The 25,560-nt window shown below is 37.2% G+C and overlaps 5 protein-coding genes, 1 non-coding gene and 1 pseudogene across 6 annotated transcripts; 5 read left to right on the forward strand and 2 right to left on the reverse strand.

The window, feature by feature from the left end:
- Positions 1 to 670: 670 nt before the first annotated feature.
- Positions 671 to 4,624, reverse strand: LOC103851702. Its single transcript, XM_009128582.2, has 2 exons — positions 2,543 to 4,624; positions 671 to 2,455 (listed from the first exon to the last, which is right to left on the reverse strand). The coding sequence occupies exons 1-2, from the start codon at positions 2,576 to 2,578 to the stop codon at positions 1,406 to 1,408; spliced, it is 1,086 nt and encodes a 361-aa protein (XP_009126830.1). The 5' UTR covers positions 2,579 to 4,624; the 3' UTR covers positions 671 to 1,405.
- LOC103851776 lies at positions 4,493 to 5,881 on the forward strand (annotated as a pseudogene).
- Positions 5,860 to 8,119, reverse strand: LOC103851703 (xyloglucan endotransglucosylase/hydrolase protein 22). The gene is made up of 3 exons (XM_009128583.3): positions 6,708 to 8,119; positions 6,422 to 6,615; positions 5,860 to 6,337 (listed from the first exon to the last, which is right to left on the reverse strand). Exons 1-3 carry the CDS (start codon positions 6,969 to 6,971, stop codon positions 5,944 to 5,946), a joined length of 852 nt encoding a protein of 283 aa, XP_009126831.1. The 5' UTR covers positions 6,972 to 8,119; the 3' UTR covers positions 5,860 to 5,943.
- A 1,068-nt stretch (positions 8,120 to 9,187) lies between these two features.
- LOC103851777 (xyloglucan endotransglucosylase/hydrolase protein 22) lies at positions 9,188 to 17,578 on the forward strand. Its single transcript, XM_033284899.1, has 3 exons — positions 9,188 to 9,514; positions 9,595 to 9,995; positions 17,226 to 17,578. Exons 1-3 carry the CDS (start codon positions 9,254 to 9,256, stop codon positions 17,413 to 17,415), a joined length of 852 nt encoding a protein of 283 aa, XP_033140790.1. The 5' UTR covers positions 9,188 to 9,253; the 3' UTR covers positions 17,416 to 17,578.
- On the forward strand, positions 14,890 to 14,996 carry LOC117132215. Its single transcript, XR_004455775.1, has one exon. It is a non-coding gene; the product is annotated as a small nucleolar RNA R71 (small nucleolar RNA).
- Positions 17,579 to 17,805: 227 nt separating the features above from the next.
- On the forward strand, positions 17,806 to 19,448 carry LOC103851704 (probable xyloglucan endotransglucosylase/hydrolase protein 25). The gene is made up of 3 exons (XM_009128585.3): positions 17,806 to 18,463; positions 18,534 to 18,727; positions 18,843 to 19,448. Exons 1-3 carry the CDS (start codon positions 18,149 to 18,151, stop codon positions 19,222 to 19,224), a joined length of 891 nt encoding a protein of 296 aa, XP_009126833.2. The 5' UTR covers positions 17,806 to 18,148; the 3' UTR covers positions 19,225 to 19,448.
- Positions 19,449 to 19,651: 203 nt separating this feature from the next.
- Positions 19,652 to 24,856, forward strand: LOC103851705 (putative xyloglucan endotransglucosylase/hydrolase protein 13). Its single transcript, XM_009128586.3, has 4 exons — positions 19,652 to 19,893; positions 21,015 to 22,502; positions 22,593 to 22,786; positions 22,989 to 24,856. The coding sequence occupies exons 2-4, from the start codon at positions 22,236 to 22,238 to the stop codon at positions 23,377 to 23,379; spliced, it is 852 nt and encodes a 283-aa protein (XP_009126834.2). The 5' UTR covers positions 19,652 to 19,893; positions 21,015 to 22,235; the 3' UTR covers positions 23,380 to 24,856.
- The last annotated feature ends 704 nt before the right edge of the window (positions 24,857 to 25,560 follow it).

Consider the following 25,560-nt stretch of genomic DNA (forward strand, 5'->3'; position numbering starts at 1 on the left):
TTCCGCTTATGTGGACGCCCTATGGAGCCTCAAAAGTTCCCTTTTATTAGTAGAGATTTATGTTTTTTTTTCTTTTTTTTATAAAGTGGTAACGTTACATTATGAAGATAAACCGTTTTTTAGTGAACAATGGTAATCGTACATATGTTTAATGTAAATTTTCCATTTTTTTATGTTGTATGTTTACATATTATTGTTATTTTTAAATGTAAAATGGTAATCTTACATATGTTTAATGTAGTATTTCCATTTTTATGTTGTATGTTTTACATATATTTATTATTTTCGAAATTATATATAATGTTTTTTTGTTTTTTTTATAAAACGGTAATGTTACATTATGGAGATAAGCCGTCTTTTTTTTTAAGTTAAAAATAGTAATCTTACATGTGTTTTATGTAGTTTTTCCATTTTTTATGCTGTATGTTTACATATTTCTTACAATTTTCGAAAATAAGTAATATTAAAATGTAAAACTATATTTTATGCCACGTGTCATCTTTCGGGAGAAATTTTTTCCGCTTATGTGGACGCCCTATGGAGCCTCAAAAGCTCCCTTTTATTAGTAGAGATTTATAGTATTAGAATATTTGAAAATTAAATAACAGTGGATATTTTTTTTTCCTTTCTGTAACCACAATCCACCTATCAACGTTACTATTTTATTTTCATTTTACATCTTCATGCAAAAAAAATATTTTAACATTTTTAGAATTATGTATACAAAACTTTTTTTCTTCGTATTACCTATCATTATATCCACTCTAATAACTTATCTAACTAAATCAATGTACACTGAAAGAGAAACTTATCTATCATTATATCTATTCTAATAGCATATCTAACTAAATCAATTCAAATTGAAAGAGAAAAAACTATATCTGATGTACTACCTTTTAAGAGAAAAATCATTGAAATATAATTGAATTTTTAACCGAGTTTTTCATAAAAATCGGTTCTTCAGTTCTAACAATTTTATTTTTTTTGCCAATTTTATTTGGTCAACACAAAGGTGTTTTAGGAACAACATGTACCTGACGAAGCAAAAGAGTCACGGCTGAACCATTCTAACAAACCGATCCAACTAATGAAACAATGCATATCATTTTGTTTGTCTAAATATCTAAAAGCAATATACTAACATGTAAACATAGTTAAAATATCATGATCGATCTTAATTATTTTTTTAAAAAAGTTATTCGTGCGGATCAAAATCTAGTATATATTAAAATTCAAAGATTAACACATCAAAGCGAGTGGAGTGGTGGTGACCCACTAATGATGGAAAACGAAAACCAGAGGCAAATCTAAGTAGTAGAACACACAAATCCTAACAAAGCAGTGGCAAGACTGATCACCACTTATTATTATTATTTACTGAAATAGGCCCAAACCCCAAGTGGCTCTAGCTAGAGATAGGATCAAGCCAGAAAGGCGCGTGGAGTGTTTTAGGTGAACCAAGGGGATTGTAGGGACGGACAGTACCAGAAGGGAGATGGTATGAACCAAGTCCAGAGCCAATGTAGTAGATGGAGTTAGGTTTGAGCCCCGGGTACAAGCTGGCGGAGAGACAGAAAGCTTCACTCTTGCCAAGGAAGATGCAGAGATCCCCAATGTCTTGAGTGTAAGAAAGGGCTTTGGTATTGTCATCTTGTCTAAAAACCATGAACCACCTGGTTTTGCTATGAATATCTTCCACTTCCCTCCTCCCATTATTATTATTCTCCTTGTGCAAAAACTGGCGGTACCACTTGACAAAGAAAAGTTCACCAGAGGGTGACTCCACAAAGTGTTTGCTCATGAAACATGTATCCAACATCTCCCACTCAGCCTCTGGGAACTTAGGCAGGCTACTGAAGCGCAGTTCTTGATACTTGAGCTTGTTGCTGCTGAGATGCAGCGAACCCATGTAGAGACCCTTGTTACTCGCAAAGTAGAAGGCATTGTCTCTTTTGGAGTACATGAGATCAGAGGCTTGCAAGAGTGGGAAAGGGGTTTTGAAATGAGTCCAACTAGAGTCGCAATTAGTCCTGCACACACTTAGCTGAGACTCACTGAAGTTTGCAGCTACAGTGCACTCGTCAGGGGAAGAAGAGGAGAGAGACACTTGTTTCACGGTGACACAAGGATCGAACCCTAGACTTGGCAAGGACATGACTCTTGGCGAAGAAGAGACCCATGGCTTGCACAGATCCGTGAGATGTAGGGAAGAATCCTTCTTGTCCATAGAAAGAACCCATCCTTTAGATGCTCCCACGAGAATGTCCCCTTCGAGCTCCTTGGGAAGGGTTTTCTCACTACCACTCACTGTTTCCTCCTTCCTCGGATCGAACAACTTTTGACGTACGGTTTCGTTACCCTCACAAGTCTCTCCCAACTTCTCACTGCTCAGCAGCAGATACGGAGACGACTCAGGAAGCGATGAGAAGAAGCGAGCATTCTTCACCTTGTAAGCCTGTCAAACAAACAAGTTCCGAAAAGAAACTCAGAACCAATCAAGAAACTATGATAACATGTGAAGAAGATATGACTGTGTCCTTACAGAGAGCTTCGAGATTCGGCTGAGAAACAGAGACATTTTTCTTCTTTCACTTTTCCAAAGAACCCTAATTGCTTATGCCTTACCTCCTCCCCTTCCTCTTCTCTTTTTATATAGGGGCTTTGGAAACTTTTCATTTGCTTAGAGATACGAAATTGCCGAATATGGAAACTTCTGAAACTAAGTTTCCTTTATTTCACTATATGTATTAATGTCCAAGTCAAAACGGGTGGGCCAACCCGCTTTCACATCCCTGCGTACAAGTAGTGATAATGAGTTTTCTTCTAATTTATTACTTCTGTTTTGTAAGATCAAGAATTCAAGATGAGGGTATCAGTATTTGATTGGGTCTTTGACAATGTTGAGAAGAAAAAGAATAATACTATCAAAATATATATTTAACGAGATGTAAGTTAACTTGTATTATCAAAATAATTTTTTAATTATATTTCCTTATATATGGGAAATTGCCCATACGAAAGCCCAAACGGAAATTTGTGTTTACTACAGGTTAGCTTACCCAAGGCAAAGTTGAACCCAAAAAGTTATTCACATGCCGCACTCCTAAAAGAATTAAACCAAGTACTGTAGAAAGAAAAATAGACACGGATGGAGTGTTTGATTGATTACAGCTTCGGTCTGTCGAGACAACTGTACATGCAAATGTTTATAAATTTTGAAAATGTATTATCAAAATACTGTAAAAAATGTTTTACAGAATATGAAAATGTGTCGTCAAAATACTAAAAAGAAAATAAATTACCAAAAGAAAACAGTAGAATTCTGTAATTTGAATATATATTTTCAATTTGCCTTTGACTATGACAAAAAAAAACAGAATGTGTTTTCAATTCATTTTTTTATCTATCACTAAACTATATTAGTTATTTCAAACAAATAAAAGTGAAATAATGCAAGTCAAATAAGAAACTATTGTAAGGATATCTAATATTTTTATTTAGTGTTCTTTGGAAACCCCTATGATACGGAGAGATATTATCAAGTTTATTATTTATTTAAGTATCTATCTTAATTAGTTGAAATTATTTTAAAGATTTTAAATTTTTTAGATATTTTAATGTCTAAAGTTGTAAACGATTTATGATATTTATTAGTAAAAGAATTTTCTTACATGAAATTTTTATAAACCACTGAAAAAAATATGTTCAATTTTTTTTACTATAGATTTGTGAATCTCAACGAATTCAGAAAACATAGATTCGTAGGTATTTCTTTGAACTAATTAAGAATATTTGTAGCTTCTGCTACATCACTCTGTCTCACACTCTTATATCTTTCAAATTAATCAGGATTCAAGAAACTTGGTCATGAAATGTTTTTTCAGTATCATCAAAATACTAAAAAAAAGAATGTTGCCAAAAAAATATAAATTTCGGTAATTTGAATATGTGTTTTCAATTTGACTTTGACAAAAAAATGTGTTTTCAATTCTTTTTATCATCAACCTGTGTATCAGCTCTTTCAAACAAATAAAAGTGAAATAATGCAAGTCTCATACGAAACTATTGTATGAGACTATGAGTATTTAATTATTTTTTTTGGTCTAAAGAGTATCTAATATTTCTTCTTTATAGAAGAGCTTTGAAAATTTGCTGAATATGGAACCCCTCTCTCATATTAGAGATGTACATTATCTCCTATATCTTTCAAATTAATAAGGATTCAAGTAGCATGGTTATGAACTTAAAAAAGACTTGCTATTCTAGTTTCCATCTTCCATGCCCAGTTTTATATTTATTATCTAATTAAACACCGTTACCAAAATCAATAAATATTAGTATTGAAAGGGGTCAAAACAGTGAAAGTCAAAAATGTACTCGGCCACTTGGATTTCACATATCCACAAGCCGTTTATGGAAACTTCCCAAAAACCAAACTGTCTTTATATGAGAAAGAAGAGCAACTAGGGTTATTTTTGATATCTGAAAGACAATGGCTCTGGTTTTGAACCGAATCTTGAAGCTCCATGTAAGAAACCCAAATTACAGTTCTTTGATTCGTCCTACTCTTACGCGTTTCGAAATCTCCTACTTTGGCTTATGTCCATAGGCGCGCAGGGACAACGCTCGTTTCTTCTCATCATTGCCTGAGTCCCCGTACTTGCTTCTCGGCGGTAAGAAGTTGCGAGACTCTCCGGAAGGACAAGTCGGGAAGCACATGTTCTTTGACCCGACAAAGGAAGAGAAAGTGTACATCAGTGAGAAGACGGTTCCTCAGGAGCTTAATGGACAACCTCTTCTAGGAGCATCACAGAGTTGGGTGGCTTTACCGTGCACCTCACGGATATGTACAAGCCATGGGTTTCATCTCCAAAAGTCATATCATTGCCTTCAATAGGTTTTTAAACCCTCAACACATGTTACGGAAGTGTCTCTCTCTTCTTCTGATCCTCTCCAAGAGGAAGACTTTTATGTAGCTGCAAAGTTCAGTGAATATTAGCTCAGTGTATGCAGGCCTTGTGAGGACTCTAAGTGGACTCACATTGACACCCCTTACTCTCTTTTACCAGCCTCTGAATTTCTCCTGTATTCCAGGAGAAACAAAACCTTCTATTTCACCAGTTTCAAGGGTCTATTCATGGGTTCTTTGGATATCAGCAATAAGAAGCTCAAGTTTCAAGACCTACGCCTACGTAACCAGCCTAAGATTTAAGAGGCGTGGTGGGAGATGTTGGACAAATGTTTCATGAGCAACCACTTAGTGGAATCTCCCTCTGGTGAACTCTTCTTCATCAAGTGGTAAGTGTTTCAAATCTCTTGAACAATTTAGCTACTTTTAAATTCAGAGCAGGTCCTTAGATTTTGATGTTATAAGCTATTTAGTAAAGTTTTAATATTTTTAAAACAATTTTGGAGAGCTATATTTATGAAAATTATCTCTAAAAAGTTGACTTCCGCCAATGTTTCACTTGTTTATTCATAGGATTGGCTCTACAGTTTTAATCGATCCAGGTAGAGTATAGATTGAGCTGTTTGTTTCTACGTAGGTACACACTTTGCATTCGCAGAGGATGGTGAATGGATAATGATGCACAGCATTACTAAGCGGTTCACGGTGTTTATGCAAGATGAGAAGAGAAAAGAGTTTTGTTACACTGATGATATTGGAGATCTATGAATCTTCCTTGGCCAGAGTGAAGCCTTCTGTCTCTCGGCTAGCATGTATTCAGGACCCAAACCTAACTCCATCTATTACATTGGCTCTGGACTTGGATATTACAATCTAGCTTCTGGTACGGTCCGTTCCTTTGATCCCCTAAGTGGTAAACCCTTGCTGGTCCGTTACCCTTACTGGCTTCATCCCACTAATCCCATTGCTTAACATTTATATGCGAACCTTCTTTATAATGATACTTTTTCATATTTGTTATATTTTTTGTACTTTTAATTCATAACAACACATTCGGTAGGCAACCCTAGACGAAATCTTTTAGCGTCATTGCAATAGTTATAGATGATGAAGTTGCTTTGGACCCACTTGAGCCTCTTCCTGCTATTTTCATCGATCCCTTCATTGAGCCATGAGTTTGGACCACCACCACCGCACGATACATTAGAGCCAGGGGCCGACCAATCACAGTCTTGAACCTCAAAGTTCCTGTAATAAGCCGTGAAAGGCGCTTTGGACCAGTCAGTCTTCACGAGCCCTCCTCTCGTGGCCCAGTCATCTCCGTTCCATAAGCTGGAATGGACTCTCATTGCTTGTTTCTCAGGATAAGCTACGTTCTTCGTGTTCATTTTCTTGAATTCTCTTATCGGTGTACCATCCACATAGAATCTGTCAAAGTTTCAACTCTTAAATATTGCTACAGATTTCGTTTGTTTTGTATGTTTAAGAGATGAATAGCGATTAGATATTTACACTATGGTCTTAGGGTTCCAGAGGATGGAGTAAGTGTGAAAATCAACGGTGGGATCGAACCAGAGACGAAACTGTTGTTCTCTATCACCTTTTCCTTGTGTGATGACATTTGTGTGGACTGTATAAGGATCACCACTTAGATTCCCCAAAAATTCGAAGTCTATCTCATCCCACATCGTTCCTTTAGACGCAAGCTACATAACATACACACAAGCACATGAGTAAACAATAGGTTATAATACAAAAATATATTAAATTAAAAAAGATGAGTTTTATGTTTTCTTACATAGTAAGATGTGACAGTACCAGCTGAGTTTCCCGGGACAAGCTTGAGCTCCATAGAGACCTTACCAAACAAGAACTGAGCCTTGGATTCAAAACCAGAGCCTGAAGCTTTGTCAAGAGACAATGTAATGGCTTGGCCGTTTTCGAGTATCTTTGCTTTGTCGCTTCCCCATACAATGTCAATATCTTTTCTGAAATCACCCGCCAAGATTAAGGCAGAACATGACAGAATAAACAAACTGATCAAGATTGGTGAGCAACCCATGACTTGTTTTGGGAACTCAAATGGTGAGTAGGGGTTTAGTTTTTATGTAAGAAAATGATATAACTGAGTGAAGGTGTAGAAATGATAGACAGTGACTGACATGTGGATGAGAAAGAGGAATAGAAGGAGAAGAATTTGTGTTTAGAGATCGCCAAGTTTTGGTTTGTGAGAAAATAGAGGAGCAGATGGGAAGTGAAGAAAGCTTGTGTTTGACACATGTAGAAAGTTAAGTATGAGTGTTTAAGTTTCATCAAGAAGTCCAACGATTCTCCTTTATCCATCGTTTATAACGTTTGGGGTTTAAGTTGTCTTTACTTGAAAACCAATCAAAGACTGTGACCAATTCATACGTGAATATATAAGAGTATTAATATTTTTTTTCAGTCCGTTGTATCTTATGTTTATCTTCTCACCTAGAAACTTTGAAATTATCTTTAGGCAAAAAAAAAAGCTTTAGCAATCTATATAAATATGAAATTTTTTTTGTAAAATAAATTCTGACAGCTGTAAGTTATAAATCAACTTTGCCAAGTTCGCTTTCAAGCACACTCTTTATATAAATATGATATTACAAGTAATTTAAATCTTATCATAGAATTTATACATAGAAATCAGAGGTGGAGCTAGAAAAATAAATTATAGGGAGCATAACTAAAATTGTTCATAGAATTAAAGATAAATTTGTTCAAAACATGGGGACATATTGAAAAATAGTCGATGTTTTACTTAGGGGCAGATGCTCCTTTCCTTTTCCATGTGGCTCCGCCACTGATAGAAATTCCAGTTTTTTGTACAGAATATAAAAATATTCTAAACCCAAGTAAACAACTATAATTTAGATCGTATATAGAAATTCCCTTACATGTCAAATCTAAAGTAACTTTTTTTAGTACATATCTACACAGGGATTTGTAGAATTTTGGACTTAACGCAAGAGTTAGACATGCTATCTAGCCACTTGGGCTAAGAAACTTCCTGACCACGACCGTCATCAAGTTGAATGTCTTAGCTGTCACCACCACTCCTATCTCAAAGTCAGTCAAAATCATTACTTGATTTTACCCAACTACTACCTTATCCCTTTTAACGTGGCATTTCTCTTCTTCGTCCACGTTAAATTTTGAATTTAGTAATGAAAATATTTAAAACAAATATACAACGCGTCGCTTATCCTATTTTCTTAACCACTCTAAAGTGTGTTATGCCAAAAACACGTACCTACATTAAATAATTCAATTTTATCTACAATTTACTTACAAAATATCACATACATAATAAAACTCAAAAGCAAGGAAATTAACTTGAAGTATAATATTGAAAAATCACTAAAAAATCAACTGAAAATTTAGATGCTAAAATATGAACTGAAATTGTATAATAACGAAGTCTAATTAATTTCTACCATAAAGAGACGATATCATGAACTATAGTTGTCTAACTAATAAAATATAATCTGTAAACCCGTTAAATCAATAGATATCTAGAATCACTAATAAAAAAAATAAAACCCATGAACTTGTCTTATTATACATTTCCTCCTTTTTTTATATATATAAATTGTTTTAGAAAAATTTCTATGTTCTAAATTATATAACGTTTTCGGTTTCGATGTAAAATTTATTAATATTTAATGTTATATGACCAATGAAAATATATTTTATATTTTATTATTAGTTGATTTGTGGTTAGATAAATAATTAATTATGTTTATGTTTAGAAAATATAAAAAATTAATAATTTTTTAATCTATATGCACAATTCTAAAATGAATTATATTAAGAAACAAATGAAGTATAGTAATGTAAATTTATTAAAGATACTAATTAACATTTATAGAAACAATTCAACAATTCTTTTGTTCAAGCAGAATCTAACAGAATCCCTTGGTTCTATTGGAGGAATCAAAACTCCTTCTCTTCCAAGGTCGGTTCAAGCCGGTGGTAAAAGTACCAACTCCAACTTTTTGAAAGCAAAACTCCCAAAATCCAATTTAATTTGAAAAAGTAATTATATTCAGTTTTATAAAAAGTACATTAAAAAACATATCTAAAACAAAACGCGTGAACTCCAAAGCCAATTGAAGACAGCTTTTACTACAAGGTGCCCCCACCCCAATCACCAGCTGTTGCATCAAACACGGCTTCGTCTTTCGCCATACGAACCTTCTTTGGAACCGCCTTTTAAACCTTTGCTACTGCTATATATACATTCACTCATAAACCCTAACAAATCACAAAGCAAAAGCCCACAAGAAGAAAATAGAAACCAATAAATCTCTCAAAATGGCAAACAGTTATTTATTTCCTCTGTTTCTCTCTCTTATCGTCATCTCCTCTGTTTCAGCTAACTTCCAAAGAGACGTAGAGATAACATGGGGAGATGGACGTGGACAGATCACAAACAATGGAGAGCTTCTCACTTTATCTCTAGACAAATCCTCTGGCTCTGGCTTCCAATCCAAAAACGAGTACTTGTTTGGTAAAATCGACATGCAAATGAAACTCGTCCCTGGAAACTCAGCAGGAACTGTCACAACACTCTACGTAAGTTACATAACAAACAATCTTCACGTTATTTTGTTCCATTTTAAAGTTCTTGTTTCTAATATTAGTTTTTATTGCAGTTGAAATCACCTGGAACAACATGGGACGAGATTGATTTCGAGTTTCTTGGGAATCTAAGTGGAGATCCTTACACACTTCACACGAATGTCTACACACAAGGCAAAGGCGACAAAGAACAGCAGTTCAAACTCTGGTTCGACCCAACAGCTGATTTCCACACTTACACCATTCTATGGAACCCACAACGAATCATTTTCACCGTCGATGGAACTCCCATTAGAGAATTCAAGAACATGGAATCTATTGGCACTCTCTTCCCCAAGAACCGACCAATGAGAATGTACTCTAGTCTTTGGAACGCTGATGATTGGGCCACGAGAGGTGGTTTGGTCAAAACCGATTGGTCTAAAGCTCCTTTCACTGCCTCGTACCGTGGCTTCAACCAAGAAGCTTGTGTTTGGTGATGTTAGGAGTTTTCAAGGCTCCTAAGACAAATGTTGTAGTATAAAAGATTGTCGAACCAGTTCTGAGGGATATCAAAGCACTGAGAATGCAAGTACTCACTTAATCTAAGTGCAACCAATGATTTAGATGGGTTTTAAGCTATGACTAAAACTAAAAAGCAATAACAGAATGATACTTTCTTGACTAAGGGAAAAGAGAACTCATGGGCATAGGGATTAGACCTTGGGTGATCAAGTATCGAACTAAGGATGGCAAATGATCAATCAAACTATCAACCTTAAGCCTAGACACAATTCTAAGCAAGCTCTATGTCTAGATGAATGCTCATTTGCTAACACATCTCAAACATCAAATGTCTTTGGTTGAATAATATGAAAGCAATCATTACTAACAAGTCTATTAGCTATCTTAGCACCTTTAACAACAAATGTCTTTGGCAAAGTATACTAAAAGCCTAGGAGAGTTGTCTCGGGCATTTCATCGAACACCTTTCGGGTGAGAAATGCCTAAGGATCAACAACTGAGTGGCCAACTCAGAAGATGCATTATGATTACTCTACTAGCAAGGAAATATGAATGATCTACACTAAAACATCCTAGCTCTAACCTAATCACCCTTAATCTCCCTAACCCATGAATTCCAAAGGTGATTACTCACTAATCTCCATGATTCCTCTTAAACCCATATTGGATTTCAGATTAATCATGTAAAGAAATAGATAAGAAATCAACACAAGAACATAACAAATCAAAACCCAAGAGATGAACTTCTCAAGAGAGTTCTTGTGTATTTCTCAATAGATCCAAAGATAAAAGATAATCTGCCTCTGGTGGCTACAAAAGATGTTTAAAACATAGGTTTTTCCAAGTGCAAAACGTGCATAATGAAATGACCAAAAGGCCCTTAAGTAAAATAGAAATCGAGCAGATAATAGGCGCGGAGCGACCTCGGCTCGTCGCTCCGACAAGTCGCTCCAGGCTTCGGGAGCGACCTCGCTGGGTCGCTGCGAGAGGTCGCTCCGAGAGCGCTTTCTTGTCTCCGGGAACCAAGATGGCGAGCGACTTCTCTCTGTCGCTCTGGACAGGTCGCTCCAAGCTTCGGGAGCGACCTCGCTGGGTCGCTGCGAGAGGTCACTCCGAGAGCGAGTTGTGTGTCTCCGGACGTGAAAACGCGAGCGACTTTGTGCAGTCGCTCCAACGGGTCGCTCTGGATCGGAAGCGACCTTGGTAGGTCGCTCTGAGAGGTCGCTCCAGGGTCATCTAAGACTGTTCGGAGTAATGAGAACGCGAGCGACTTCATGGCGTCGCTTTAGGAAGGTCGCTCTGAGAAGTGGGACACAGCGACTTCGTGATGTCGCTCCGGGAGGTCGCTCCCATGCTCGGTTCGTCCAATTGTCACCTTTTCACCTCTTTTGAGCTCCAAATAGCCTCATGTGGTATTCCAGTACCTAATAGAGACTCATGTATGCAAAATGCAACCTAAACATGTCTGAATCCTAATCTATATGATGAAAATGCTCATGGATGAATGGATAAAACAATGCAAATATGCAAGATATCAACTCCCCCAAACTTGTTCTTTTACTTGTCCACAAGTGAACTTTCTAGAACTCATAGGGAGAGAGGTTGAAGGAGGGAGCACATAGCCAAAAGAAACACAACTAGCACACTCTCTTATTACACTCTAGCTTCTCTAGGCCTATCTTAACTCTTTTTGTTCTTACACTCATCATCAAGCATCCACACATTCAAATCAACCAACTCTCACATTCATTAAGCACAAAACATCAGGTGAATTCTTGCAAATGGTCAGTTGGTCCAAGTCATTTGGTTGGGTAAGGGAAGGCTTTTATTCAAGTGATTCAAGAGGTTCAAAACATATGATCTTTAAGGTGGTTTACTCTCAAAACAAGTAGCCTTGACATTGCACATAATATATCTAAGAAAGGGACCAACTCATGCATACAATGCTCAATCTCCATTGTTCTACCCTTTTCCCAAACATACAATTACACAATCATTCCCAAATGTCAAACCCAACTCACATCTCTCACCAAAAGATCCTAAGAACTTTAACTCCTTCTCTTTGAAATCTACAAGGGATTTTTCCACAACCTCAAAACATTTCTTAGCTCCTAACAACTTTGCTAGCCCCCCTTTTTTTTCTTTTTCTTTTTTTTTTTTTCTTTTTTTCTTTTTTTTTCGTTTTTCTTTTTCCTTTTTTTTTTTTTTAGGCTGGGGGCCAAGACTTTTCAAAACTTGAGCTAGAGGCTTCTATACTGGTCCCAATAAAACAATTCACTTAAGCACAAAGAGTCTATTCTTTTCCTTTTTCATTTCTCCCAAATCATAATCACAACACTCACCCCCACCTATAGCTAGACAATAGAGTGTCCAATCTAGCAAGAATGAAGATCAAGCATTGTCGTTCCCGATACTCTCAACATTATGCACATGTAAGACTTTCCGAAAAAGGCCTCACTCATCAAACAATGAAAGCTTAAAAGGAGGAAAAGGTTTTGGGAGTGGTCTACCACTAGAGTTTGTCAAAAAAGATTGGTATAAAAGATGTGACAACTCAAGTGTGTATAGCCATGACTCAGTACACAAGGGACCATGAGCAAGAAGCATTAAGTTCGTTCAGTTCAAATAAGGTTGTAGTTGGCTTCAAAGACTGAGTTTCAGCAATCAACAAGTTTCAGGAAGAGTTTTCAAGGCTCGAAACATACAAGTCTTTTTGAGAGGTGCAAAAGCTAGTCAAGTGCAACGTAGTGTTCTTTACAAGGCATTCAAAGTCATTGCTCCCAATGCAAGTGAATGCAACCTATATTCTCTAGACTCTCCTAAAAATGCAAATGATGCAAACTAAATGATTGATTTTTTTTTTTTTTTTTTATCTATTGAAATAGGTATGCCATGCATGACTCAATGAAACAACATCAAAGCAAACATGATCAAATACTTGGTACCTCCCCCAAACTTGAGTTACACAGTCTCTGTGTCGTCAAGTAGAGAGAGATACCGAAAAGAAGACTAATATGCAAAAATGAAATGGTATATACAAGGGAGTGTGGTGGGTTACCTTCTATAGAGAATGAGTAGAGGGAGATGCTCCCTCCTCGTCGTCCTCAGGTGGTAACTCTTCAAGGTGCTCATCAGCAGGAGTGCCCATCTCTTCAATGTAGAAGGCTTGCCCGAACACAGTTGGTTTCCTCATTTTCCCCTTGATGTCAAAGTGGAGGATGTTCTCTTTACCCAAATGGAGATCAATCGTGCCCTCCTTCACATTAACAATAGCTCCTGCTGTAGCTAAGAATGGCCTTCCTAGAATCAATGGATCTTGAGCCTCCTCACCCATCTCAAGCACCACAAAATCTGTAGGTATCTCATACCTTCCAATCTTCACAGGGAGGTCCTCTAAGATGCCCACAGGGTACTTCACTGAACGATCAGCTAACACCAGAGAGAGTCTACACTTCTTGTACTGAGTGAATCCAAGCTTCTTTGCAACAGACAAAGGCATCAAGCTGACACTAGCTCCCAAATCGCAGAGACTTTTCTCAAATACCATAGGTCCAAGAGCACAAGGTAGTGTGAAGCTTCCTGGATCCTCTAATTTCTCTGGAACATCAAGCCTCTGGATGATGGCATTGCACTCATGGGTAAGAATCATCATGCCTTCCATCTCCTTCTTCTTTGCAGCTACAACATCTTTCAGGAAATTGTTGTATTGAGGAATCAACATGAAAGCATCGATGATGGGCATTGCAACCTGAGCTTCACTCATTTGCTTCTCAAACAGAGCCTTGTACTTCTCTAGCAACTGCTTCTTGAATCTACCAGGGAATGGAAGTTTGGGTTCATAGGGAGGAGGAACAAAAGAACTTTCACTTGCTGGAGTAACAACTTCACCATCATTTATTGTCTTCTTCTTCTCTCCAACATTTCCTTTACCTTTGGCTTCCACTATCTTTTCCAAGATCTCGTCATTGATCTTCTCATCAACAATCACCACTTCATCATCTATGTTGATGGCAACCCCCTCACCTAGTTTCTCAGCATCCTTGGTGAGGGTTTTAGGAGGTAACTGCTTACCACTCCTAAGGGTGATAGCTTTGGCCTCCTTGGGGTTTTGGTCAGACTTTCCAGGTAGAGATCCTTGCTGGCGATTATGGTGAGTGTTCATGGAAGCAAACTGATTCTCTAAATTCCTGACTGTAGAAGCAAGGTGTGAGAATTTGTTGTTGAGCTCATTGTAGCTCCCATCAATCTTGGAATGAAGGTTCTTCAACTCATAACCAACTTGCTTCTCACTTCTAGTCTGAGACTCCAAGATTTGCTTCAGTAAGGTATCAGTGCTGCTCTCTTGAGGAGCAGATGAACCAGACGAGGGGTTTTGCTGAGGCTGATAGCTGCCTTGCTGGTTGTTTCTTGGCGGATAGCCACTCTGTTGGTTGTTTGGATAGGATTTCTGTTGGTAGTTGTTGTACTGAAAGTTGGGCTCCTTTTTGTACCAGCTACCATTGTTGTTGATGAAACACAACTCCTCTTGACCTTCCAAACCCTCAACCTCATTGACAGCAAGTGGATCTTCCTGCTTGGAGTTACCAACAAACTTCAGCTGCTCTTGGGTTGCTTTTTCAGCAATGAGTAGGTCGATCTTGTCTTCCAAAGCTTTGATCTCTTTCCTCGTTTGCTTATCATCTGTTCTACTGCCTCTGTCGTGGTCTCCACTGTAGACTGCATCACTCTTTACCATGTTGTCAACCAGCTCTTCTGCATCCTCCTCAGTTCTCCCCAAAAAGAACCCATTGCTAGCTGTATCCAGTCTGGCTCTGTACTTAGGAAGAGCACCACGGTAGAATGTGCTCAGTAAGCTCTCCTTAGAAAAGCCATGGTGTGGGCATTGAGCTTGGTAGCCCTTGAATCTCTCCCAGGCTTCACTGAAGCCTTCCAAGTTCTTCTGTTGAAAGCTGGAAATCTCGTTTCTCAGCTTAGCAGTTCTTGAAGTAGAGAAGAACTTCTCCAAGAATGCTTTCTTGCAGTCATCCCAAGTAGTGATGGAGTCACTGGGTAGAGACTTCTCCCACTGACGTGCCTTATCCCCCAAAGAGAAAGGGAATAACTTGAGCTTTAAGGCATCTTCGGACACACCATTGGTTTTTGACAACCAACAGTAGCTGTCGAACCTGTCCAAGTGATCAAATGGATCCTCTAGAGCCAAGCCATGATACTTGTTGTTCTCGATCACGTTGAGGAGTCCTGATTTGATCTCAAAGTTGTTGGCTGCCACAGCGGGTGCTCGGATTCCCAATCTATGACCATGAATGTTGGGGCGGTCGTAAGTGCCAATGGGTCGAGCTGCTCGCTGTTGGTTTTGAGGTATGTCTCCCATATCAGTACTCAATCTCTGCAAGTGAGCCTGTTGCTCTTCTTCTCTTCTATTTCTAGCACACTCTCTCTCTAAAGCTCTGATGTCTGCAGCTATTGGAACTAGGTTTGATGGACCCTTGCTCCTCAAGTTCATACACCTGTAGATTAAAGGGAGGTGAAGAAAGAGAATCAGTAACAAAAGAAAATAAAAATGACTTAGTCTCAAGCAAGTGACTAAATCTCAATGTTCAAATCTACTCAGAATTTGGCAACGGCGCCAATTTGATGTTATGAGTTTTCAAGGCTCCTAAGACAAATGTTGTAGTATAAAAGATTGTCGAACCAGTTCTGAGGGATATCAAAGCACTGGGAATGCAAGTACTCACTTAATCTAAGTGCAACCAATGATTTAGATGGGTTTTAAGCTATGACTAAAACTAAAAAGCAATAACAGAATGATACTTTCTTGACTAAGGGAAAAGAGAACTCATGGGCATAGGGATTAGACCTTGGGTGATCAAGTATCGAACTAAGGATGGCAAATGATCAATCAAACTATCAACCTTAAGCCTAGACACAATTCTAAGCAAGCTCTATGTCTAGATGAATGCTCATTTGCTAACACATCTCAAACATCAAATGTCTTTGGTTGAATAATATGAAAGCAATCATTACTAACAAGTCTATTAGCTATCTTAGCACCTTTAACAACAAATATCTTTGGCAAAGTATACTAAAAGCCTAGGAGAGTTGTCTCGGGCATTTCATCGAACACCTTTCGGGTGAGAAATGCCCAAGGATCAACAACTGAGTGGCCAACTCAGAAGATGCATTATGATTACTCTACTAGCAAGGAAATATGAATGATCTACACTAAAACATCCTAGCTCTAACCTAATCACCCTTAATCTCCCTAACCCATGAATTCCAAAGGTGATTACTCACTAATCTCCATGATTTCTCTTAAACCCATATTGGATTTCAGATTAATCATGTAAAGAAATAGATAAGAAATCAACACAAGAACATAACAAATCAAAACCCAAGAGATGAACTTCTCAAGAGAGTTCTTGTGTATTTCTCAATAGATCCAAAGATAAAAGATAATCTGCCTCTGGTGGCTACAAAAGATGTTTAAAACATAGGTTTTTCCAAGTGCAAAACGTGCATAATGAAATGACCAAAAGGCCCTTAAGTAAAATAGAAATCGAGCAGATAATAGGCGCGGAGCGACCTCGGCTCGTCGCTCCGACAAGTCGCTCCAGGCTTCGGGAGCGACCTCGCTGGGTCGCTGCGAGAGGTCGCTCCGAGAGCGCTTTCTTGTCTCCGGGAACCAAGATGGCGAGCGACTTCTCTCTGTCACTCTGGACAGGTCGCTCCAAGCTTCGGGAGCGACCTCGCTGGGTCGCTGCGAGAGGTCGCTCCGAGAGCGAGTTGTGTGTCTCCGGACGTGAAAACGCGAGCGACTTTGTGCAGTCGCTCCAACGGGTCGCTCTGGATCGGGAGCGACCTTGGTAGGTCGCTCTGAGAGGTCGCTCCAGGGTCATCTAAGACTGTTCGGAGTAATGAGAACGCGAGCGACTTCATGGCGTCGCTTTAGGAAGGTCGCTCTGAGAAGTGGGACACAGCGACTTCGTGATGTCGCTCCGGGAGGTCGCTCCCATGCTCGGTTCGTCCAATTGTCACCTTTTCACCTCTTTTGAGCTCCAAATAGCCTCATGTGGTATTCCAGTACCTAATAGAGACTCATGTATGCAAAATGCAACCTAAACATGTCTGAATCCTAATCTATATGATGAAAATGCTCATGGATGAATGGATAAAACAATGCAAATATGCAAGATATCATTTGGTCGAATGGCAAGTCGTCTTGTCCTGATGTCTCGAAACAAGGGACCACTGGCTCGTGGTTGTCCCAGGAGCTTGACTCAACTGCTCAAGAAAGGATGAGATGGGTGCAGAGGAACTACATGATCTATAATTATTGTACGGATGCGAAGAGATTTCCTCAAGGTCTTCCAAAGGAGTGCTTAGCTGCGTAGAGAGTTGAGACTGGAACCAAATGATATGTTTTCTTTATTGTTATAAAATTATATTCATTTATATTGTATATTTTTTTTCATTTATATTTATATTGTAGATCATATGAATTTATTGATTTGTTTGCAGCGTAATTAATAAGAATTAATACTCCCTCCGCATTGTGTTTAAAAGATTGATGAGTTATTGGCTGTCAAAAAAAAAAAAAGATTGATGAGTTACATATTTCACAATTAAGAAAAGTCAAAAACATTTTTTTATCTATTACATTTTAGATTAATTTTGATTAGTTTTCAATAAATTTTAGCCACTAATATATATATATATATTTATAATTTGATTTATATTTTATTTCTAAAGTTCAATGCATTAACTAAACTTTATAATATCAATCTTTTAAATGAAAAAAACAAAACTTAAACACATCAATCATTTAAATGAAAAAACAAAACTTAAACACATCAATCATTTAAATCCAAAGGAAGTACAATGAATGTAGTCAAAAAAGAAAAAATCGAACCGGGGTTAAACTAAACCAGGCCAGACCGACTTTAAACCGAAATAAAGAAATGAGCACACGTAACATGAGGCACAAGTAAGCACATGCTTGCTTCACAACAACCAGCTGTTCACATATTAAACAACACAAGAGTCGCAAGCGGCGAACTAAACTACAAGTGTACTAAGACTACCCTCCCTTGTATAAAACCCTCCCAACACATACGCTCCCAATGAATGAATTCAATTCTCAATCTTACCGACAAAAGCATGGACCGTTCCACTTTCATCTTATCTATATTACTCACACTCACCGCTACGACAACGACCTTCTTCTCTCCGGTTTACGCCGGAACTTTCGACATGGAGTTTGATATCACTTGGGGTGATGGTCGTGGGAAAGTCCTCAACAACGGAGAGCTTCTCACTCTTTCTCTCGATAGAGCCTCTGGCTCTGGATTTCAATCCAAGAAAGAGTATTTGTTCGGAAAAATTGATATGCAACTCAAACTCGTTCCTGGAAACTCTGCAGGAACCGTCACTGCCTACTACGTTAGTGTTACATAATATCATATATTTATACGATGTTACCATGTCACATGGTGGTTGTTTTTTCATGCAGCTGAAGTCGAAAGGTGATACGTGGGACGAGATTGATTTTGAGTTTCTTGGTAATCTAACTGGTGATCCATATGTGATGCATACGAATGTGTATAATCAAGGAAAAGGTGATAGGGAACAACAGTTCAATCTCTGGTTCGATCCAACGGCTGATTTCCACACTTACTCTGTTCTATGGAACCCTCATCACATCGTGTAAGTATAGCAAATAAATTAAAGCTCTTTTGTTCAAACTAGAAAATTCTAAGCCTTAACACCTAATCTTTATATGTATAAAAATTGACGTTTGAGTTCATATATTTTGATGCAGTTTCTTGGTTGATGGAATTGCGATAAGACAATTCAAGAACCTAGAACATAGGGGGATTCAGTATCCGAAGCTGCAGCCAATGAGGCTCTACTCGAGTCTATGGAACGCAGACCAGTGGGCTACAAGGGGAGGTCTCGTTAAGACAGACTGGTCCAACGCGCCATTCACCGCTTCTTATAGGAACTTTAGAGCGGACGCATGTGTCTCTTTCGCTGGAAAATCATCTTGTCCAGCCAGTTCGCCAAGATGGTTCACTCAGAAGCTTGATCTAACGGCGGAAGATAAGATGAGAGTGGTGCAGAGTAAGTTCATGGTTTATAACTATTGTACGGATACCAAGAGGTTTCCTCAAGGAGTTCCGAAGGAGTGTAATATTCACTAGCGAGGGAACTTGTGTAGTTAATTAAGCTTTGGTCCGAAACTCCAAAGCCAGTAAGTATATAGGTTCGTTAAAATTATGTATGTAATGTTGGTGTGTATTTGGGGTATATGTCAAACAAACTCCTCTGTTTCTATGTACATACTCATAATAAAATGGGTATGAATTATGATAAAATAATATATGCATCATATCGGCTTTATAGCACAGCGACAGCATTATCAAAACCACTATGCTACATGCTTTTGTTGAGCGTGAAAGATCATTTTTGTGTTTTGTTGTTTCATTTGCATAAATAAAATATATGCTTTTATAAATAATAGTAATCCCTCCGTTCCTGAAAGATTCGTATTATAGTTTTTTCACACTTATTAAGAAAATATTTAAAATTGTATTTTTCAATACATTACTTTTTCTAATTAATTTTTCCTTATAATTTTTAACCAATGAAATTTTATTAAACACAATTGTATTTTTTGAAAAGTACAATTTTTCATTAATTAATGTATTGAAAATGTAAAAAATGTATCTTTTTGAAACAATTTTTTTTTCTAAAAATAGATCTTTAAGGAGGGAGTATATGTTATATTTTTGGTTAAAGATAATTTATTTTTGTCTTTTCTCAACAAGATAATTAAACACCTAAACGAATATACATTGTATGAACAATAGGTGACAGCACAGCGACAAAGATCATACGAAAAGCTCTCTCTTTTCTCTCTTGAAGGCAAAACCCTAGATCTAAGCTAGGCGGCCGGCGGTTGTGCTTCACCGTCGGCTCCGCCACCGTTTCCCTTTCTTTTTCTTCTCGCCTCAATCATCTCTGTCTCTCTCTTCCAATATGCTCGTTGTTCTGAGGCGTGGCCAGTCTTGGAATCGCGGCGAGGCTTGGTGATTCAGTGGGGTTTGAGGTTCCTCGGTCGGGTGTAGAGGTGGAAGCGTAGATCTGGGGTCCAGATCTCCGTGTCGAAGGCGAGGCTCTCTCTCTTCTATGCCATGCATCCTTCTTCTCGGCCAGGGTGTGCTCCGCTCGTGGATCTGTTCCGGTGTGAAGCTAAGAGGTTCCGCTCCGTGGGATTGTTTCTTCGAGCTCGCCTCTTCCCTTCTCTTCTGGTTCTTTTAGATCCGTTTGTGGTTATCACGGTGGTTTCGTCTGGAGAAGACATCGTCTCCGGCAGAGCAGATCTACTACGGGTTCTCCGGCGTGGAGGCGCGTGAGGCTATGGATCTGTGGCTTTGTCATCCTGGGTCCTCGGTCTTAGTGGCGGCGCGTGCGGTTCCAGCCTGCTTCAGGAGTTCGATCTAGGGCTTGCTCCTGACTGCTCTATTTGTGGAGTGGTGCGGTTGGTATCCGTTTGCTTTGTTTCAGGTGCGGTGGTGTGGCGCTTCTCGGCGGTTCTTCCTTCCTGAATAATGTCTCGGCCTTGTCTTGCGGGTGTTCTTCGCCTCGGGTTTCACTGTCTGGCTGGGTTGGCTGCAGCTTAGGAGGTCGTCTACGAGCTGTTCTTGGTTGAACCATATCCTAAAGAGCGGATCATCGGGTATCCCAAATTCTACCGGGTTCTGACTCTCGAATTCACTGGGTTCCTCCTTTTGCGGCAAGTGGTCTGTTCCGATTTTGTCAAGTCGTTTGGTTAGCGGTTCTCTTGTGGTGTTTGTCCCTGTTTTTGACTAGGTAGAGCTTCTGTTTAGATGCATTTCAATTCTTCTGCTTCTTGTTTTCTCTGTATTTCTGTCAAAATTGAAAATCTGGTAATAATATTTTTACATTCTTACCAAAAAAAAAACAATAGGTGACAGCTGTATTAGAGCAAAATAAAACTAATAAAGATATTGACCATTTAGAAATAAATTCTTTTTTTTTGGTAACTAAACACGATTTATTATTTAGAAATAAATTCTTGAAAACAAAATCAAACTAATTTTCTTTTAAAAAAGACAAAACTAATTAATACTATATATGATAATTTCTAGAAATAATTACTACTATGCCGAGTAAGAGAGATCCAGCGACTGTATACCCTTTCCTTGGGGAAGAGGCTAGCTAATCTAACCCACCCGTCGATATCTTGTTTTACAAGCAAATACGTCAGTGAGACCCTATCTCTTCTCAGTCACTATCTTTTTGTATTGCACATGCTTTATTTTTTACATCTTTGTTTTTTCATGTAACTTCATCAAGTTGTGTTCATTTATCAATTTGGTTTGTTCTCCTATTGCACATGCTTTATTTTTAATGAAGAATCGGGCAGAGGAAGCCGAGAAGAACAGTGAGATTCCTGTAAGATGTGTTTGGAGGGAGGCAAGAAGAACAAGAGAGATAGCTTTTAAGATATGTTTTGACCTTAATTTGAAACTAAATAGATGTATGAATGGTAACTCTGACCCGTATCTGGTTTATTCATTCCATAATAAACTATCGAGTATTTTGAAGTTTTTGACTATGATTGACCCAGATTTATCAACCTGAAAATGAATATTCTGAATTTGGGTAATTATTATGAAGCATGGGAGAGACTCCATGAATACTTCACGCAGGTAGGTGCCTTAAATAATGATGCGTGACAATTCTTACATACGTTTCTGACATGTTCTTTCTCAATTTCAAAAACCTGTCGGTCCAATTAAAACCCAAAATCAAAACAAATATTTCGAGTTATGCTTAATTAATTGTACAAATCGATTTTAAAACGTTTTTTATTTAAAATTTGTTATATGAACTGAACTTACAAATTTGAGCCAGCTGCATGATAACCTTCGAAGGTGAGAAAAAACAACTACATGTATATTTTTATTTGTAAGTTGAACGATTAATATATCATGAGCTAACATAATTCATATATATAATACTAACTAAAAATTGTTAGTGTAAGACTACCACGTCGATAATGGGACTCCACAAACCTCTAGTGCACTCGTTTTCTAAAATCTCTCTCCCTATTTAAACACAAATCTGAGATCATACTAAAACCATCAGAAAACAATTACTTAAACAACAACAACAGAGTGAAAAAATGGCGGGGTTTGAGACCAAATTGATGTTGACGTTGTCTCTTCTGCTCTTGATCGGCGTATGCACGGGAAGTTTCTACGACAACTTCGATATCACATGGGGTGATGGTCGTGCCAACATATTTGAGTCTGGACAGCTCTTGACTTGCACTCTCGACAAGATCTCCGGTTCAGGTTTTCAATCGAAGAAAGAGTATCTATTTGGAAAAATCGATATGAAGATGAAACTTGTCGCTGGAAACTCAGCAGGAACAGTCACTGCTTACTACGTACGTAACACCAACATATAAACATATATCTTATTTTTTTGTAACATTAGTGGTACGGTTTTGAATCTTACACTAAGAATGTTTTCACAGCTTTCCTCTAAAGGCGAGACATGGGATGAGATCGATTTCGAGTTCTTGGGGAATGTTACTGGACAACCTTATGTTCTCCATACAAATGTGTTCACAGGAGGTAAAGGTAACCGTGAGATGCAGTTCTATCTCTGGTTCGATCCCACCGCGGATTTCCACACTTACACCGTCCTTTGGAACCCTCTCAACATCATGTAAGTAATGTAGTTCAACACAATGTTGGTATTGATAATTTGGTGGCTATGTGATCTATGTATAATAGCTTTTTAAAATTTGTGGGATTAAGTGAATGTTTCATCTGGTTGTGCCCAGAGCTAGTGTTGCCTCTAGAATCTTGATTTGATCCATGACGGTTCTTGACTTTGTGTTCTGTATTTTGTTTGGGGATCTCAAAAGCTTTCTTGTGGACGGTATCCCGATCCGGGTGTTCAAGAACAATGAGGCTCACGGTGTGGCTTACCCGAAGAGCCAGCCGATGAAAATATACTCGAGTCTATGGGAAGCTGATGACTGGGCGACGCAAGGTGGTCGAGTCAAGACCGATTGGTCTAATGCTCCATTCAGCGCTTACTACAGGAGTTTCAGTGACGTAGACTGCTGTAGCCGAACTTCAATATGGAACTGGGTTACGTGCAATGCGAATAGCAACTCGTGGATGTGGACTACACTTAACTCCAATCAGATGGGACAGATGAAGTGGGTGCAAGATGAGTATTTGATCTATAACTATTGTACTGATTACAAGAGGTTCCCTCTAGGTCTACCCACGGAATGTAACCTCGCCTGATGTGGTGTTACCATGAAAATTGAAGCACTTGATGCAGTTTCTTTCTTTCTAAGTTGACCTCATGCTTTTGTTATTCTTTTGAATTTCTAAGATTTGTTCCCCTTGTTGGGTTATTGATTATATTCTTGGTCATCTGTCATAATTGACTACGCTATCGTATTTCATATATTAAAATATCAATAAAATTTGATTCATTCCTAGCCAGACCGATCTGAAATAGAGCAACTAAACAGAGATTTTCTTTTGTCATAACAGAGTGAAAATAGAGAATTCTGTCAGGAAAACAGAGCAAAACAGAACTCTGTGCACTGTTACACTGAGAACAAAAAAAAATACCCAAATTTCTCTCATATTTTATTCACATGGGCCTTGGAGTTTTAACACATAATCAAGCCCATAATTCAAAACTAAACCAGAATTTTACCATTAAAAATATTTAAAAAAACTCAAAATTTTATAATATTATCTAAAAATTAGTAACTTAAATTTTTAAAATTAGCATTTTTAATTTTTTTTTTGTAAATATGAGTTTGATGTGTTTTTAACATCAACATTACATATGTATAAATTAAAAATGTAAAAACCCAAAAAATATAATAAAAATTATCTAAAGATTTACTTGTAATAAAATTACTAAAAGTTAAAAAATGTAAAAACAAGAAAATATAATAAAAATCTAATAATAAATCTTTAGATAATTTTTATTATATTTTCTGGGTTTTTACATTTTTAATTTATACATACATAATGTTGATGTTAAAACACACATGAAACTCATATATTTACAAAAAAAAATTAAAAATGTTAATTTTGAAAATTTAAGTTACTAACTTTTAGATAATATTATAAAATTTAGATTTTTTTTATTTTTTAGATTTTAAATGATAAAATCTCTCAACTATGTTTACTTAATGTAGAAACCCCTAAACCAAAGATTTATCGGTAGCAATGGTAATCATGATTTGTTATGGTTTAATTCATTAAATTTAGTTAGTTTGATGGTTTTTTCGTTTGTTTGAGAGTTTTTATCCAAAATAAACTTAGTTTTTTTTTGCAATAAAAAACAACAAACTTAGTTGATGGGTTTGAACATTAAAATTTATTTTTAAAAGGTGAAGGATTAACCTCGGTCTTTTATATTTTATCTATTTTGTCAACTTTTACATATGTTTTTATCTATACACAGCTATATATATATATATATATATAGTTAATGTATGTATTATGTAACATGCATATGATATGGCTTGTTTAACTGTATGTGTCATCAGTTCGATTTTACAAGTCTCTAAGACCATCATTAACTCCAGTCTCTTAGCTGGGGTTCTGAGCTTCCATTAAGAGACGGTTATTATATTTTCTTATATTTTAACTAAGAAAAGTTAAGAACCGTCTTTTAAATAAGTGATATAAGAGCCGTCTCTTAGCTGAAAAGTGTAAAAAAACAAAAAAAAACAAAAAAATGTTCATAAGTTAAGAACCCCACGTAAGAGACCGAGGCTAATCATGCCTTAATTTGAGGGAAAGAAGCGTCCTCTAATTTGATTGCAACTTAAAATCTACAAATATATTAAAATTTTGTTCTTTTTTAATTAGCCGAGTAAGCTAAAATATCGATGGTCTTCAAGACTTCAACTGTCAAACACTTTACCGGCAATTAAACGGTTGCGGTAGCCGCGATTTCAATTAAAAATGTATTTTTTCTGCTTCTAAATATGTGTTATTTTGACATTTTCCACACAAATTTAAAAAGTGGTGGAAATATATGTAAGTTGTTATGAATTATAATTCTCTAACCAATAGTATTTGAGATAAATAAAATTATTTATAAAATCAATGCAGTTTTCAATTAATTTTCAGCTGAAAGTAAGTATAATTTATATTGGAATTAGAAAATAACCCTTTTTTTTGTAACAAGAGAAAAGATTAAAATTATACTTAATATGAAATAAAAGGAGTATTATTTTACTTTTAACCGCCTTGCATGGTTCAATTCTTTTTAGAATATTAATTGGCAAAAATGTAAATACTTGATTGACTCTACATATATTTTGCAAGTTATGAATTTAAAATGCAGATCCACCTTCTACACTCCAAACGTGAAGTGTATTTACTGTAACTAGCAGAGCATGGTTTTTTTTCACAAACCTGAACCATCTGTACCACTATTTGAACCACTTT

The sequence above is a fragment of the Brassica rapa genome, chromosome A02 (genome assembly GCF_000309985.2).
Source record: "Brassica rapa cultivar Chiifu-401-42 chromosome A02, CAAS_Brap_v3.01, whole genome shotgun sequence".
NCBI lineage: Eukaryota > Viridiplantae > Streptophyta > Magnoliopsida > Brassicales > Brassicaceae > Brassica > Brassica rapa.

Coding starts and splice junctions, on each gene's coding strand:
- LOC103851702 (XM_009128582.2), bottom strand. CDS start 2,578: ATGTCTCTGTTTCTCAGCCGAATCTCGAAGCTCTCT. Junction 2,456..2,542: donor GCCGAATCTCGAAGCTCTCT/GTAAGGACACAG, acceptor TTTGTTTGACAG/GCTTACAAGGTGAAGAATGC.
- LOC103851703 (XM_009128583.3), bottom strand. CDS start 6,971: ATGGGTTGCTCACCAATCTTGATCAGTTTGTTTATTCTGTCATGTTCT. Junction 6,616..6,707: donor GTACTGTCACATCTTACTAT/GTAAGAAAACAT, acceptor TATGTTATGTAG/CTTGCGTCTAAAGGAACGAT. Junction 6,338..6,421: donor TGGAACCCTAAGACCATAGT/GTAAATATCTAA, acceptor AAACTTTGACAG/ATTCTATGTGGATGGTACAC.
- LOC103851777 (XM_033284899.1), top strand. CDS start 9,254: ATGGCAAACAGTTATTTATTTCCTCTGTTTCTCTCTCTTATCGTCATC. Junction 9,515..9,594: donor GAACTGTCACAACACTCTAC/GTAAGTTACATA, acceptor TTTTTATTGCAG/TTGAAATCACCTGGAACAAC. Junction 9,996..17,225: donor AACCAAGAAGCTTGTGTTTG/GTGATGTTAGGA, acceptor AGATATCATTTG/GTCGAATGGCAAGTCGTCTT.
- LOC103851704 (XM_009128585.3), top strand. CDS start 18,149: ATGAATTCAATTCTCAATCTTACCGACAAAAGCATGGACCGTTCCACT. Junction 18,464..18,533: donor GAACCGTCACTGCCTACTAC/GTTAGTGTTACA, acceptor TTTTTCATGCAG/CTGAAGTCGAAAGGTGATAC. Junction 18,728..18,842: donor TGGAACCCTCATCACATCGT/GTAAGTATAGCA, acceptor ATTTTGATGCAG/TTTCTTGGTTGATGGAATTG.
- LOC103851705 (XM_009128586.3), top strand. CDS start 22,236: ATGGCGGGGTTTGAGACCAAATTGATGTTGACGTTGTCTCTTCTGCTC. Junction 22,503..22,592: donor GAACAGTCACTGCTTACTAC/GTACGTAACACC, acceptor ATGTTTTCACAG/CTTTCCTCTAAAGGCGAGAC. Junction 22,787..22,988: donor TGGAACCCTCTCAACATCAT/GTAAGTAATGTA, acceptor GGATCTCAAAAG/CTTTCTTGTGGACGGTATCC.